The sequence below is a fragment of the Littorina saxatilis genome, linkage group LG10, assembly GCF_037325665.1.
Source record: "Littorina saxatilis isolate snail1 linkage group LG10, US_GU_Lsax_2.0, whole genome shotgun sequence".
In the NCBI taxonomy this organism is placed as follows: Eukaryota; Metazoa; Mollusca; class Gastropoda; order Littorinimorpha; family Littorinidae; genus Littorina; species Littorina saxatilis.
This window is the reverse complement of record NC_090254.1, coordinates 29994994-30011862: the sequence shown is the minus strand read 5'-3', so window position 1 is coordinate 30011862 and position 16869 is coordinate 29994994. Positions and strand designations below refer to the sequence as shown.

The window sequence follows — 16869 nt, the reverse complement described above, 5'->3', positions numbered from 1 at the left end:
GGTGCTGGTGATGTAGGTTGTGTGCATGTGATGTGTGGTCTTGGTGATGTAGGCTGTGTGCATGTGATGTGTGGTGCTGGTGATGTAGGTTGTGTGCATGTGATGTGTGGTGCTGGTGATGTAGGTTGTGTGCATGTGATGTGTGGTCTTGGTGATGTAGGTTGTGTGCATGTGATGTGTGGTGCTGGTGATGTAGGTTGTGTGCATGTGATGTGTGGTCTTGGTGATGTAGGCTGTGTGCATGTGATGTGTGGTGCTGGTGATGCAGGTTGTGTGCATGTGATGTGTGGTCTTGGTGATGTAGGTTGTGTGCATGTGATGTGTGGTGCTGGTGATGTAGGTTGTGTGTGTGCGATGTGTGGTCTTGGTGATGTAGGTTGTGTGCATGTGATGTGTGGTGCTGGTGATGTAGGTTGTGTGCATGTGATGTGTGGTCTTGGTGATGTAGGTTGTGTGCATGTGATGTGTGGTCTTGGTGATGTAGGTTGTGTGCATGTGATGTGTGGTCTTGGTGATGTAGGTTGTGTGCATTGTGATGTGTGGTCTTGGTGATGTAGGTTGTGTGCATGTGATGTGTGGTCTTGGTGATGTAGGTTGTGTGCATGTGATGTGTGGTCTTGGTGATGTAGGTTGTGTGCATGTGATGTGTGGTCTTGGTGATGTAGGCTGTGTGCATATGATGTGTGGTGCTGGTGATGTAGGTTGTGTGCATGTGATGTGTGGTGCTGGTGATGTAGGTTGTGTGCATGTGATGTGTGGTCTTTGTGATGTAGGTTGTGTGCATGTGATGTGTGGTCTTGGTGATGTAGGCTGTGTGCATATGATGTGTGGTGCTGGTGATGTAGGTTGTGTGCATGTGATGTGTGGTGCTGGTGATGTAGGTTGTGTGCATGTGATGTGTGGTCTTTGTGATGTAGGTTGTGTGCATGTGATGTGTGTGGTGCTGGTAATGTAGGATGTGTACATGTGATGTGTTATGCCAGTGATTCAGGTTGCGTGCATGTGACATGTCATGTACTTGTTGCAGAGCTCCCTGCTGAAGGAACAGGAGGTTAAAGCAGAGTGCCGGCAGCGCGTTGCCTTCCAAAGGGAGCAGCTGCAGGACTTGTACATGGGCCGAAACCGCCCTGTCCTCACACAGCTGGCGTCATCGCCTGTCTTTGCTCTCACCGCCACCTTCCTGCACGCCTGGAGAAAGTTGGTCAAGAACAGGTGCCTGCTCTTTGTCTTTGTGCATCAGCCTCTGTGGTTGTGTTACATTTCTCTGTGTCTTTGTGTTTGTGTGTATGTGAACCTCTGTGTCTATTCTACATTTCTCTGTATCTTTATGCTTGTGTGTGTGTTTGTGTGTGTGTGAATCTCTGTGTCTATTCTACATTTTTCTGTGTCTCTATGCTTGTATGTGTGTGTGTGTGTGTGTGTGAACCTCTGTGTTTGTGTTTACATTTCTAAGTGTCTTTGTGTTTGTGTGTGTGTGTGTGTTTGTGTGTGTGTGAACCTCTTGTGTTTGTGTTTACATTCCTAAGTGTCTTTGTGTTTGTGTGTGTGTGTGTGAACCTCTGTGTTTGTGTTTACATTTCTAAGTGTCTTTGTGTGTGTGTGTGTGTGTGTGTGAACCTCTTGTGTTTGTGCTACATTTCTCTGTGTTTTTGTGTGTGTGTGAACCTCTGTGTTTGTGCAACATTTCTCTGTGTCTTTGTGTTTGTCTGTGTGTGATTAACCTCTGTGTTTGTGCTATATTTCTTTGTGTTTGTGTGTGTGAAGCTCTGTGTTTGAGCTACATTTCTCTGTGACTGTGTGTGAACCTCTGTGTTCGTGCTACATTTCTCTGTGTCTTTTGCTTGTCTGAGTGTGTACCTCTGTGTTTGTGATGCAATCTCTGCACGTTCTCTGTATCTTCGTGCTGGTCTGTGTGTGTGTGCTTCTGTCTTTGTGCTGCATTCTGTGTGTCTTTGTGCTGCATTCTGTGTGTCTTTGTGCTGGTCTGTGTGTCTTTGTGCTGGTCTGTGTGTATGTGCTTCTGTGTTTGTGCTGCATTCTCTGTGTCTTCATGCCGGTCTGTGTGTGTGCCCCTGTGTTTGTGCTGCATTATCTGTGTCTTAGAGCCGGTCTGTCACAGTGTGCCCCTGTGTTTGTGCTGCATTATCTGTGTCTTAGAGCCGGTCTGTCACAGTGTGCCCCTGTGTTTGTGCTGCATTATCTGTGTCTTAGAGCCGGTCTGTCACAGTGTGTCCCTGTGTTTGTGCTGCATTCTCTGTGTCTTTGTGCTGGTCTGCAAAAAGAAAAAGAAAAAAAACAGCCTACTGAAAAATGCTTATAGTAAGGGACAGTTATAACAGTTCTTTTGACTGCATTACTGATGTCATGTCATGAATTATGAACACGTTTGTTGCATGACCTAGTCCACAATAGGTGTTTTTCTGGTGTGATTGATCTTTCACAATGATGTGCCTGTTCATGGCAGGGAAGGAGGTCAGCTGGAGCCTTTAAGTGAGATAGTCAACAGACCACTGCTGTGTGAACATGACATGCTCTTGTACCCAGTCGACTTGGCAGGTGACTGCACTTCTGACCAGTACGTACTATAGTAACACTCTTTGATAATGATTTAGTGTAGTACACCGAGGTGCAACAGCCAAGGTTAAACTGTATGCATCCAAATAAACACTCGTTGAAATACATGTAGTCATAAATTGTGCTGGCACCCTGGATGCATTGGTTCTGAGATCACCATGGGTTGTGGCTGTGACCTTTGTACCAAGAGCCGGACTGCTCTGTTATCGATTTTGTTGTGGTGAACATTTGACAATCATCTGTCTGCACATGGCAGGTATGACCTGCACTTCGGACCAAAAACAAGTGTTCGTGTCCACGTTTTGCAGGTGTCCGCTTAAGAGGGTGCAATTATCGTTGAAAAACACTCCGTGCCTAGCAAATCTGTTCATACATGTCTGGTGTCCGCTTACGCCGGGGACCTTACATTGCAGGGACTAATGTAGTATTGAGGGAGCCATAAAATAGAGGGGTTGCTTTGGGAGGTATCGAGTAGAGTTGCTGATTGTAGACAGCATAACCATGGGTTTCCATCGGGCAGGAAGAAATCATACACCGGTAGTTGTTAGTTATTATTAGTCATTAGTTACTGAGTACAGTTGATGATTGCCACTGCCAATGTTCTGGAAACAAGGAATTGTTAAGGTATGCAAACACCATTTTATGCGGGAGTGTTGGTGATGTTGATGGAGAATGAGTGTGGTTGCAGGATAGTGTTGGTGTGGGCAACAGAGTGGGAGAGCCTGACACAGCACTACAGCTTTGATGTGGCCATTGAGGTCTTCACCATGCAAGAGGACGGAGGCCACCTGTCTGTCTTCACTGTTCCAGGTACCAGTCCTCTTTTGTCACTGTCAGACACTTTCTGTGCACATCTCTACTCTCATTTTGTCTCTCTGATTTCATCTGCTCTTTCTGTGCACACCTCTACTCTCATTTTGTCTCCTCTAATTTCATCTGCGCCAGACCTGTGCTTTTCTGTTGGTATGATACATTAGTTAACTGATGTTGTGTGTTACATTATTACTGGGATGGTTTAGTGACTGATGTGTTACATTATTACTGGGATTAGTGACTGATGTTGTGTGTTACATTATTACTGGGATGGTTTAGTGACTGATGTTGTGTTACATTATTACTGGGATGGTTTAGTGACTGATGTGTGTTACATTATTACTGAGATGGTTTAGTGACTGATGTTGTGTGTTACATTATTACTGGGATGGTTTAGTGACTGATGTGTTACATTATTACTGGGATTAGTGACTGATGTTGTGTGTTACATTATTACTGGGATGGTTTAGTGACTGATGTGTGTTACATTATTACTGGGATTAGTGACTGATGTTGTGTGTTACATTATTACTGGGATGGTTTAGTGACTGATGTGTTACATTATTACTGGGATTAGTGACTGATGTTGTGTGTTACATTATTACTGGGATGGTTTAGTGACTGATGTGTTACATTATTACTGGGATTAGTGACTGATGTTGTGTGTTACATTATTACTGGGATGGTTTAGTGACTGATGTGTGTTACATTATTACTGAGATGGTTTAGTGACTGATGTGTGTTACATTATTACAATTACTGGGATTAGTGACGGATGTTATGTGTTACATTATTACTGGGATTAGTGACGGATGTTATGTGTTACATTATTACTGGGATTAGTGACGGATGTTGTGTGTTACATTATTACTGGGATTAGAGACTGATGTTGTGTGTTACAGTATTACTGGGATTAGTGACGGATGTTATGTGTTACATTATTACTGGGATTAGTGACGGATGTTATGTGTTACATTATTACTGGAATTAGTGACGGATGTTGTGTGTTACATTATTACTGGGATTAGTGACTGATGTTGTGTGTTACATTATTACTGGGATTAGAGACTGATGTTGTGTGTTACATTATTATCGAGATTAATGTACTGTTGTGTTACATTAGTATCGTGATTAGTGACTGATAAAGTGTGTTACATTATTATCGAGATTAGTGTACAGTTGTGTGTAACATTCGTACCGTGATTAGTGACTGTTACATTATTATCGAGATTAGTGTACTGTTGTGTGTTACATTAGTACCGGAATGAGTGACTGATGTTGGGTTTTACATTAGTACCGGAATGAGTGACTGATGTTGTGTGTTACAGTAGTACTGTGATTAGTAAGTGATGTTGTGTGTTACAGTAGTATTGTGATAAGTGACTGATGTTGTGTGTTACAGTAGTTCTGTGCTTAGTAACTGATGTTGTGTGTTACAGTAGTTCTGTGCTTAGTAACTGATGTTGTGTGTTAAAATAGTACTGTGATAAGTGACTGATGTTGTGTGTTATATACACTAGTAATGTGATTAGTACCGGAATGAATGACTGATGTGTGTTACAGTAGTACCGGAATGAGTGACTGATGTTGGGTTTTACAGTAGTACCGGAATGAGTGACTGATGTTGTGTGTTACAATAGTACTGTGATTAGTAAGTGATGTTGTGTGTTACAGTAGTATTGTGATAAGTGACTGATGTTGTGTGTTACAGTAGTTCTGTGCTTAGTAACTGATGTTGTGTGTTACAGTAGTTCTGTGCTTAGTAACTGATGTTGTGTGTTAAAATAGTACTGTGATAAGTGACTGATGTTGTGTGTTATATACACCAGTAATGTGATTAGTAACTGACAGTACTAATGTGATTAGTAACTGATGTTGTGTGTTACAGTAGTACTGTGATTAATAACTGATGTTGTGTGTTAAAATAGTACTGTGATAAGTGACTGATGTTGTGTGTTACAGTAGTACTTTGATAAGTGACTGATGTGTGTTACAGTAGTACTTTAATAAGTGACTAATGTTGTGTGTTAAAATAGTACTGTGATAAGTGACTGATGTTGAGTGTTACAGTAGTACTGTGATTAGTAACTGATGTTTTTGTGTTAAAATAGTACTGTGATTAGTGACTGATGTTGTGTGTTACAGTAGTACTGTGATTAGTGACTAATAATGTGTGTTACAGTAGTACTGTGATTAGTGACTAATAATGTGTGTTACATTGGTACTGTGATTAGTGGCTGATAATGTGTTACAGTAGTACTTTGATAAGTGACTGATGTGTGTTACAGTAGTACTGTGATAAGTGACTGATGTTGTGTGTTACAGTAGCACTGTGATAAGTGACTGATGTTGAGTGTTAAAATAGTACTGTGATAAGTGACTGATGTTGAGTGTTAAAATAGTACTGTGATTAGTGACTGATGTTGATTGTTAAAATAAACTTGGCCAAAAAATTATTGCAACAATTTTCGCACGCTAAGAAAAGCATTAAAACGCAATTTATTTTAGTTAAACTTTATATGCTCGAAAAGGTAATTATGACAGCTGTACATATCATTTGTCCGATTGATGGTACTTTATATAGGCATCCCGTGACAGCCTGTCAAACAAGGTCACCCCTAAAATCGACCTGACAAAAACCATAGCCCCGTATTTTAAAGGCACAGTAAGCCTCCCGTAAACCATCACAGAGCTCCCCGAGCGTCTAAATACAGTACAAGCATACTTCCATTTGAACGCTCACCGAACGGGAACATCCTGGCTGCTTTCTGTCGAGCGTGAGACATTTTCAAAGAATTTATTTTCGTAGACTTGTTCCGTTAACAACAACGGCGCCTCGTTTTTGCGCTAGACCTAACTTTTAAAATCTAAATAATAAATTGACAGCTTGTTACACAAACATTCTTTAATCATAAAAGAATTCGTTTTTCATCAAGACAAGATCAGAACAATTCGAAGTTGTGAAAGTTTAAAAAAAGAAAAACCCGGAAGCAGGGTCACGCAAGGGTCGTAGCAGACGACGGCCGGTTTATCAGTGCAAATCGCCGTTCCTCTCAACAGTCAAAAGCCATCGCTAGAGTTCTTGTGAACCACAGCCGTTGTTTCGTGCATAAAAAAAACGTGCTATTGTAGATAAGCTCACGTCGAGTCGCATTCAAATGACTAACTATGACGACTGCATTGTGAAAAGGGAAAACTGGATCACACGGGTTCACGATGGCTCAGGGGTAAGATAAACCACGCAAAAATAAATTCTTTGAAAATTGTTCGCTCTTTACGGGGGGCACCTAGGATGTTCTCAATTGGTGAGTGTTTAAATGAAATGGTGTTTGTACTGTGTGTAAAAGCCTGACCGTATCTGTGATGGTTTACGGGAGGCTTACTCTGCCTTTAAAATCTGCAAAAAATCAGAATATGCACAAACCAAAAACTTGTGACAACCATTATAAAGACCATTCAATTTCCTGTTCAGAACATTTTGTTTTATGCACCTGACTTCTCTAGTCTTTATGTAGCCTTTTGTCAAAGGCGGTAGGTGTCAACCGTTTCAGAGGCCCAAAAAGGCACATTTTGCGGCCATTTATGAGGGGGCCGGGGTCCTGCACCCAAAGAGCCGTATCTGCTCAAGTTCGCAATGATTTGCTTTGGAAATTTCAGAAGTTATGACCAATAGGCTGACCTAAATCAGTGTTTACTTTTGCGAATGTGTATAATAAGCATGTTGTATTACGTACATTTTCCGAAAGAACTAAACAAATATTCATATTAATTCAGGGGTTTAGGTTAAAAAATTGTGACTTTGCATGCTAAGCAAAAAATGAATGAGGCAATAGGTGCCAAAGTTTGAGGCAGATCCGAGTGCTGGTTTACATTTGCTGGAGAAGGGAACGTGCAAGAAAATTTATCGATCACCGTCCTTGGTAATGCGTACAGTAGCTGTGGAGATAAACTGACCTTGGCCTGTGCTTCCTTTGCTGCGGGTCACAAAAGCGCAACTCACCGAGCACAGCGCGCCGGAACAGGATAGTAAGCACAGGCCGAGGACTGTTAGTCTCCACGGGTAGTGTACTCAGTACCACTGACGGTGATCAATAATTTTTCATGCGTGTTCCCATCTCCAGCAAATGTAAACCAGCACTCGGATCTGCCTCAAACTTTAGCACCTGTATTGCCTCATCCATTTTTTGCTTAGCATGCAAAATCACGATTTTTTAACTTAAAACCCTGAATTAATATGAATATTTGTTTAGTTTTTTTCGGAAAATGTACGTAATACGACACGCTTAGTATACACATTCGCAAAACGCAACACACATTTTGTTCAGCCTATTGGTCATAACTTCTGAACTTTCCAAAGCAAATCATTGAGAACTTGAGCAGATATGGCTCTTTGGGTGGAGGACCCCCTCATAAATGGCCGCAAAATGTGCCTTTTTGGGCCTCTGAAACGGTTGACACCTACCGCCTTTGACAAAAGGCTACATAAAGACTAGAGAAGTCAGGTGCATAAAACAAAATGTTCTGAAAAGGAAATTGAATGGCCTTTATAATGGTTGTCACAAATGTTTGGTTTGTGCATATTCTGATTTTTTGCAGATTTTAAAATACGGGGCTATGGTTTTTGTCAGGTCGATTTTAGAGGTGACCTTGTTTGACAGGCTGTCACGGGATGCCTATACAAATCGGACAAAGGATATGTACAGCTGACATAATTACTTTTTGGGGCATATAACGTTCAAAAAATAAATTGCGTTTTAATGCTTTTCTTAAGCGTGCGAAAATTGTTTCAATAATTTTTTGGCCAAGTTTAGTACTGTGATTAGTGACTGATGTTGTGTTACAGTAGTACTGGGATTAGGGTCTGATGTGTGTTACACTAGTACTGGGATTAGGGTCTGATGTGTGTTACACTAGTACTGGGATTAGTGACTGATGTGTGTTACACTAATACTGGTATTAGTGACTGATAATTTGTGTTACACTAGTACTGGGGTAAGTGACACGGCAGTGATGTGTGTAATTACACTAATACTGGGATTAGTGTCTGATGTGGTGTGTTACATTGGTACTGGGATTAGTGACTGATGTTGTGTATGTGTGCTCAGAGCTGTGCAATGGCTGTGTGGCCCAGCGTCTGCAAGAAGAGGAAGAGAACCTGTTCAGCTTTGAGCAGGCCACCATCTTTGTGCGCAAGGTGCTGCCAGCTCTCCCTGCCTCTGTGCTCGACTCACAGTCACCACCGGAGGAAGACCCAGACTTTGTGCAGGTAATATTCTTCTTTTTTGTGTGCATATCTGCCAGTGTCCCGTAGCTATGTGCATGCACAACAACATATTTTGAGTTATTTCTAATATGCTGACTGTTAGCAAAAGATAATAGACATGTCAAGAAAATGGGATATCTACATGATGGTGAATGTTGATATCATTTTCTGTCATTAAAACACACTAAAGATACATTTAGGGTTAGGTTAGGTTAGCAGTAAAGTCGAAAAATTGAATCGGCCCCCCTGGCCGGTAGCAACAAAATTCATGTACAACCCTGCAAGAGATGTGCAAATGGATGTGACCTGACTGTTTCAGACGGGACCAAAAGCAGCTGATTGTGACCACACAGTTATGGCAAAGAAACCCAGACTTGATGATGGAGCTGTGAGAAAAAGTCAACGGCATCGTAAGCAGAGAGGAGAAAAGGAGATGAAAGTATCTTCTGGTCTCACTCTTAGAGACTTTAAAATCAAGGTATCGGACATACATTTGAACTGTAATGGAGTGAGTTCACTTATCAGTTTCAAAAGTTTAAGACTTTGGCTAATGTAATGCATTTTCCAATTTGTTTCTTTTTTGAAGATTTGTTTAACCTTTGAAGGTGTTTTGTAGACTTAGTTAAAAAAATCAAAAGATGAATTTATTTGCAGTGTTACTGTCTAAATGCCGCAGAATGTGGCAGACCCTTGATGTGAGACAGGTGGTGTCACCACCACCAGAATCTTTGCACAAGTCCAGTTCTAGTTATCAGAGTTCACTATGACACTATCTCGAGATGTGGTATAAAAAGTTCATTACCGAGTCAACGGATTGAAACAAACGTTTAATCCCCTCTTTGCGCTCTGTATTTTTAATTCCATTAACAAGTGTCAAAATGTAGTGTTCTGATTTCAGAAAACACTGTGCTATGTACAATGCAGTCAATATTAAAATTATCGTTCAAAACTTTCAATTCATACTGGGATTAATTTAAGTGATGGGATGATATCATAAACCTCCTGGTCAAGGCAAACGTTTAACACAGGGCAGTTGACCCAAATGCCAAAGGGAAATTTGATGCAGTTGGAGGGCAACACAAGTTGGCGGTAAATTCTGGTGCTTTAGAAATTTCCTCCAGAAAATATTGGCTTCTTTTTCAATGGATAGCGTGCAGCAGTTTTGTCTGGCTGCTTTGCTAATTTTTTTATTTTGTGTGTAGGCATGTTTTCTTGAGTGTAAAAAAAAGAAGAAAACTGTTGTATTTCCAGGTGATGAACCAGTTTTCCATTCCAACCTTTGACCAAAACCTGAGTGTGGATGGGCGTTGTGTGACCGACAACAGCGCCACGCTGGGACAGCTTCACTTCTACCCTGGCTGTGTGGTCACCCTCAGGGTCAGTTCTGTCCCCTGTCCCTCTTTGCTCACCCTGGCTGTGTGGTCACCCTCAGGGTCAGTTCTGTCCCCTGTCCCTCATTGCTCACCCTGGCTGTGTGGTCACCCTCAGGGTCAGTTCTGTCCCCTGTCCGTCTTTGCTCACCCTGGCTGTGTGGTCACCCTCAGGGTCAGTTCTGTCCCCTGTCCCTCATTGTTCACCCTGGCTGTGTGGTCACCCTCACGGTCAGTTCTGTCCCTCATTGCTCACCCTGGCTGTGTGGTCACCCTCACTGTCAGTTCTGTCCCTCATTGCTCACCCTGGCTGTGTGGTCACCCTCAGGGTCAGTTCTGTCCCCTGTCCCTCATTGTTCACCCTGGCTGTGTGGTCACCCTCACGGTCAGTTCTGTCCCTCATTGCTCACCCTGGCTGTGTGGTCACCCTCACTGTCAGTTCTGTCCCTCATTGCTCACCCTGGTTGTGTGGTCACCCTCACTGTCAGTTCTGTCCCTCATTGCTCACCCTGGCTGTGTGGTCACCCTCACTGTCAGTTCTGTCCCTCATTGCTCACCCTGGCTGTGTGGTCACCCTCACTGTCAGTTCTGTCCCTCATTGCTCACCCTGACTGTGTCAGGTCACCCTCACGGTCAGTTCTGTCCCCTGTCCCTCATTGCTCACCCTGGCTGTGTGGTCACCCTCACGGTCAGTTCTGTCCCTCATTGCTCACCCTGGTTGTGTGGTCACCCTCACTGTCAGTTCTGTCCCTCATTGCTCACCCTGGTTGTGTGGTCACCCTCACGGTCAGTTCTGTCCCTCATTGCTCAGCCTGGCTGTGTGGTCACCCTCAGGGTCAGTTCTGTCCCCTTGCCCTCTTTGCTCACCCTGGCTGTGTGGTCACCCTCAGGGTCAGTTCTGTCCCCTTGCCCTCTTTGCTCACCCTGGCTGTGTGGTCACCCTCAGGGTCAGTTCTGTCCCCTTGCCCTCTTTGCCCACCCTGGCTGTGTGGTCACCCTCAGGGTCAGTTCTGTCCCCTTGCCCTCTTTGCTCACCCTGGCTGTGTGGTCACCCTCAGGGTCAGTTCTGTCCCCTTGCCCTCTTTGCTCACCCTGGCTGTGTGGTCACCCTCAGGGTCAGTTCTGTCCCCTTGCTCTCTTTGCTCACCCTGGCTGTGTGGTCACCCTCAGGGTCAGTTCTGTCCCCTTGCCCTCTTTGCTCACCCTGGTTGTGTGGTCACCCTCAGGGTCAGTTCTGTCCCCTTGCCCTCTTTGCCCACCCTGGCTGTGTGGTCACCCTCAGGGTCAGTTCTGTCCCCTTGCCCTCTTTGCTCACCCTGGCTGTGTGGTCACCCTCAGGGTCAGTTCTGTCCCCTTGCCCTCTTTGCTCACCCTGGCTGTGTGGTCACCCTCAGGGTCAGTTCTGTCCCCTGGCCCTCATTGCTCACCCACATTGTTCACTGCCAAGTTACCTGCTCATCTAACAACTTCACACTTATATTATATTGACTAATCACCATTAACATGCAAGCAATCTAGCTCAATTTTCTGAACAGTAGGAAAGTGAATGCTATACTGGACTATAAAGGAAATCACAGCAAAACTGTCATTAAATGATTATCTCACCTGTGTCTTTTTGGTCAGTTTGGTATTGTGTTATGCTTGCTTGCAGAGTCAAGACATTACTTATTGTTGACGTAAGGTTGAAACATAGCATCCTCATTTTTTTTTACAGGCTGATGAACCAATTCAAGATACGGTCGTCGGAATGGACAACTCAGCAGGTATAACTAAATGTCTGTTTGTAGGTATTGGTTAACATTTGCTTCATTTATATTAATGAGCATTTCATGTGTTGTTAATTATTTGAAGCACGCTTGACAGCGGAACAAGCAAACAAGAAAACGTTTAAAACAAGCTTCTTTTGTCAACATAGAGGGGGAATCGAGACGAGGGTCGTGGTGTATGCAGGTCTGCCTACCGTTACGGAATTTCCGTATTTGTCCCGGAAATCAATAAATTTTATCAAGTGTTCCGGAAAATACGGATGTTCGAAATGCGTCCCGGAAACTCAAAAAAATTCCAAACACGCTCACAACAGTGTGAGCGAGAGAGATTGCCTTCAGCTACAAGGTACTGCCCTGCCTTTGATCTGGCCGCACACACAGATTTCCACTCTGTTAAACTCGGTCACTGACCGGTCACTGACCCCACTAGGTACTGCCCTGCCTTTGATCTGGCCGCACACACAGATTTCCACTCTGTTAAACTCGGTCACTGACCGGTCACTGACCCCGATGCAGGAAGTGTTTCCTCTCTCAGATATGACAGGGGAACCACCCCTCATGGCAAAAACTGGGTCATTGACCCCTGGGAAGAAGGTTGTGTCTTTTAACAAGGCCACCCAGCTATCACAATGCCTTTGATCATTGCCGAGCAGCTTTTTGTAGCTAATACTCATGCGCGTCAACTTCTTGCAAGAAGAAAAGGTCGAAGAAAAGATGGCGTCAATGTTCTAACACTTGCCAATGGTCATGCTGTCAATCCTCACCATTCCACACTCTTCAGCACACTGCGAGAGGATTTTCTCGGTGGTCCGCAAGAACAAGACAGATTTTAGAGGCAGCATGGCAAAAGACACTCTCGAAGCACTTGTTGTCGCCAAGTTGAGACCCGGTGAAGCTCTGGATAGAGTTTACACCAACAAGGAGCTCAAAGACATGAAGAGTGCCTATTACAGGTCCCTTCAGGCCAGCTCCAAATGAATGCAGTGACACCACCAAACCTTGTACAAAATGTAAATATTGTAAGTTTGAATTTCATTTTTTCAGTGACATTTACAGTGACAATGTTCAAGTTTGGCAAGATGATTTGAAGGCAATGTTAGGTTAAAATGACACCAGATTGCACCAATTGTGTCCTTTTGGCCAAAAAAAATTTCCGGGGGGTCATGCCCCCGGACCCCCCTAGCCAGCTCGCTTGCGCTTCGCGCAACCTCGACTTTTGCGCTTTGCGCAAAATCGACTTCTTTTAATCTTCAACAGAACTTTGTCCCTGAAGCTTCACTTGGAGGGTAGGCAGACCTGTGTATGTGTGTGTGTGTGTGTGTGAGTGTGTGTCTGTGCGTGTGTGTGTGTGTAGAGCGATTCAGACCAAACTACTGGACCGATCTTTATGAAATTTTACATTAGAGTTCCTGGGAATGATATCCCCGGACGTTTTTTTCTTTTTTTCGATGACGTCATATCCGGCTCTTTGTAAAAGTTAAGGCGGCACTGTCACACCCTCATTTTTCAATCAAATTGATTGAAATTTTGGCCAAGCAATCTTCGACGAAGGCCGGACTTCGGTATTGCATTTCAGCTTGATGGCTTAAAAATTAATTTATGACTTTGGTCATTAAAAATCTAAAAATTGTAAAAAAAAATAATATTTTCATAAAACGATCCAAATTTACGTTCATCTTATTCTTCATCATTTTCTGATTCCAAAAACATATAAATATGTTATATTTGGATTAAAAACAAGCTCTGTAAATTAAAAATTATGATCAAAATTAAATTTTCAAAATCAATTTAAAAACACTTTCATCTTATTCCTTGTCGGTTCCTGATTCCAAAAACATATAGATATGATATGTTTGGATTAAAAACACGCTCAGAAAGTTAATTAAAACGAAGAGAGGTACAGAAAAGCGTGCTATCCTTCTCAGCGCAACTACTACCCCGTTCTTCTTGTCAATTTCACTGCCTTTGCCACGAGCAGTAGACTTACGATGCTACGAGTATACGGTCTTGCTGAAAAATTGCATTGCGTTCAGTTTCATTCTGTGAGTTCGACAGCTTGACTAAATGTTGTATTTTTGCCTTACGCGACTTGTTGTTTCTTGCAAATGTATACATAGCCTGTCAATATTTCTGTTTCAGCCAGGAAACGCGAGGAAGGATTCAAGGGCACAAGCCTGGTCAGCAGTTAACACAAGTGGTATCTTGCCAGTGCGTTCTTGGGACACTGGAGTCTTCCCAATAGGTGCCAGAAAGTCACAGGCCACAGGGTCAGTGGAGAAAGCAGGCTGGAGAGCACCTAGCTTGTGCCTCTTCTCTGTAGATGACTGAAGATTGCTGAGCTGATGCAATATGTTGTAACAGCTTGAACCTAGCACCTCCAACACAGCTCTTCTTTCTGCTGCATTCTTAGAGAAGCATCACATGGCAGCTCTGGAAGTCTGTCTTCCACCATTTTTCGGGAAAGGAAAGCGAGCATTGTGAGGGATGGTGGAGAATTTCTGCTCTTTTTCCAGGACTTTGACGACTGTGGCTGCAAACGTTTTGCTTGTGTGATAGTGATATCTGCCCAGCTGCATTGTGCTGAACGGCAGTACCAATTAAGGACGATTAGCTGCCACAACTGATATTACAATAAGTCAGTATGATGAAGGCAGTCACCCCAGTTTTGAAGAGATATATGCAAGATTCCAATTGTACAGCCTTAAACTCATAAACCCGCGGGTTAGGGGTAAGAATTTACCCGATGCTCCCCAGCATGTCGTAAGAGGCGACTAACGGATTCTGTTTCTCCTTTTACCCTTGTTAAGTGTTTCTTGTATAGAATATAGTCAATGTTTGTAAAGATTTTAGTCAAGCAGTAAGTAAGAAATGTTTAGTCCTTTGTACTGGAAACTTGCATTCTCCCAGTAAGGTCATATATTGTACTACGTTGGAAGCCCCTGGAGCAATTTTTTTATTAGTGCTTTTGTGAACAAGAAACAATTAACAAGTGGCTCTATCCCATCCCCCCCCCCCCCCCCCCCTCCCCCGTCGCGATATAACCTTGAACGGTTGAAAACGACATTAAACACCAAATAAAGAAAGAAAGATAAGTTGTGCTACCTTGACAAGATCATGCTTCGTATTGTGTGCAATGATATTCCAGAAACTGTCACGGAAATCTCGACAAAGGGAAAGTTGAGAACACCTGGTGAAATTAGCTGTAATTGCACATACTGTACCATGCTGTACAATAGCTTAGGTCGGTCGCGTCCATGATTAAAAAAGATAGCTGTCCATAATGTGCCGGATTCTGTTAAATAATCATACCACCAGTCATGTGGTTTCCGTTTCATTTCACTTTTTTGTTGGGACGTGATTCTGTCTGGTTTGTCCTAAATAGCAGCTCAAACTACGCAACTTCTGCAGCAAGATCTTTCCATTTTCTTCACAAACGTGGCATGAACCTTCGACCTGTCACGGTCTAGAACTTTAGAGCTAAAAGCAATGACTTTCTGCTTTTTCGAAGCGACACGAGCGACACTCCTTTCGCTTCTCCCTAAGCTTAAAGTTTAAAGCTTGCAAATTTAATTCAAGACAGGTCAAACATTCCCGCCACGTTCCTGTTTCAAATTTCTTCTAGCTACTAAACCGTGCCATATACACGCTCCCTTCCTTGTAAAGCAATAAGCTAGTTGTAGACCTGTACGACACAGGTGTCTGCATTCAAATTGAGATTTTTTTTTTAAACGTTATATACTCATAAAATTAAAGTTAAGGACCAATCAAAAAACGTTATCAGTTTTCGTTGTGGAGGCATGTTAATTGCTGCAAAGCATTATTTCTTCAGTGCGTCTGCTTTCAAACACAAACTGATGAGCATCGTTCATGGCCAGGACTGTTGCAGCACGTTCATGGCCAGGACTGTTGCAGCACGTGCGTCACAAGGTTTTTTTCCCTGGCATGTTTTGCATGGATTTCATAGGAATTTAAAAATGGTTTACCCCCAAAGCAGAATTTGTACAATAAAATTGTCCGCCAAAAATGTTTGTGAAGCAACACTCACAGTACTTTTGTGCATTCTTAAAAATGTTTTTTAAATGAAATTATCAGACCTTGATTTTTAGCAAATTTTTAAAGATTGTACAGTATACAATTTCCTTACCAGTCCTTAATTTTGTTTGTACGCAAGAGGAGATTATTTTCAGGGCTATGACATTTTGGATACTGACTTTGCTGTTCAAAGTGATTATTGTCATATGTAAAGAGTTTGTGCTCTGAAGTTATAGAAAATACATGAAATGTCATTTAAAAAACTTTCCAGAATATGACAGTGTTATTGGTTTACAATTAAAATGTTCTTGAATTACAATCTCATACTTTTTTCTTTGACTTTGTTGTTTCTGTTCGATCTGTTAAGTACATACATTCATATCAATTTAGCTGTTTATTTGAGTTATGTGCTGAAAACTAGTAGCAGACAAAATTTTACTGAATATTTCCCCTCCATTTTGAGCAATGTCTGATCTACACTTGGCCAAAAAATTATTGCGACAAATGTCGCACTCAAATTAAAGCATTAATTCTCGTGTCATTTCATTAAAACTTTCTATGCCAGTATTAAGGCCGTTCACTTGACTATTTGGATCACCTTTCGGATTAATGATTTCTTTTACAGGTCGATCACGTGACCACCGCTCAAATATTTATACCCAAAATTGACTTGACAAAAACAGAAGGGACTAATCATTATCTAACAGGAGTAGTACTGAAAAAAGTAAAGAGAATACATAATAATTGACACAGCAAATTTCATGGGGATATAAAAAAACACCCTTTTTCTTCCAAAATGCAGAAGCTTTTGAGAAGTCCCACAAAGGGAAATAACTCTGCCTGCCAAACTGCTAAATTCTAGGTCAAGACTCATTGTTCATTTGTTAATTCAAACACATTAATCTTTTAATTATTATGTCGATGTTTAATTTTTTGGCAATTTTTTATAATTAGATCCGTTTTTTCAACCGATCCTTAACTTTTTTTGAAGAGTGTAGAGGGAAACAGGTCTCGCGAATGAAATTGGGCGACTCTGTGTCTCTGTCTCTCT

The 16869-nt window shown here is 42.3% G+C and overlaps 1 protein-coding gene across 2 annotated transcripts in view; it reads left to right on the top strand.

The window, feature by feature from the left end:
• Positions 1-16385, top strand: part of LOC138979014 (ubiquitin carboxyl-terminal hydrolase 48-like) — an 89208-nt gene extending 72823 nt beyond the window's left edge. For both annotated transcript variants that reach the window (XM_070351828.1, XM_070351827.1), the window contains exons 22-29: positions 1028-1212; positions 2465-2575; positions 3263-3384; positions 8493-8653; positions 8970-9128; positions 9902-10027; positions 11735-11783; positions 13926-16385. In XM_070351828.1, coding sequence (XP_070207929.1) covers positions 1028-1212; positions 2465-2575; positions 3263-3384; positions 8493-8653; positions 8970-9128; positions 9902-10027; positions 11735-11783; positions 13926-13975 — 963 coding nt within the window. In that variant the 3' untranslated portion in view covers positions 13976-16385. The remainder of the gene's footprint in view (positions 1-1027; positions 1213-2464; positions 2576-3262; positions 3385-8492; positions 8654-8969; positions 9129-9901; positions 10028-11734; positions 11784-13925) is intronic.
• The last annotated feature ends 484 nt before the right edge of the window (positions 16386-16869 follow it).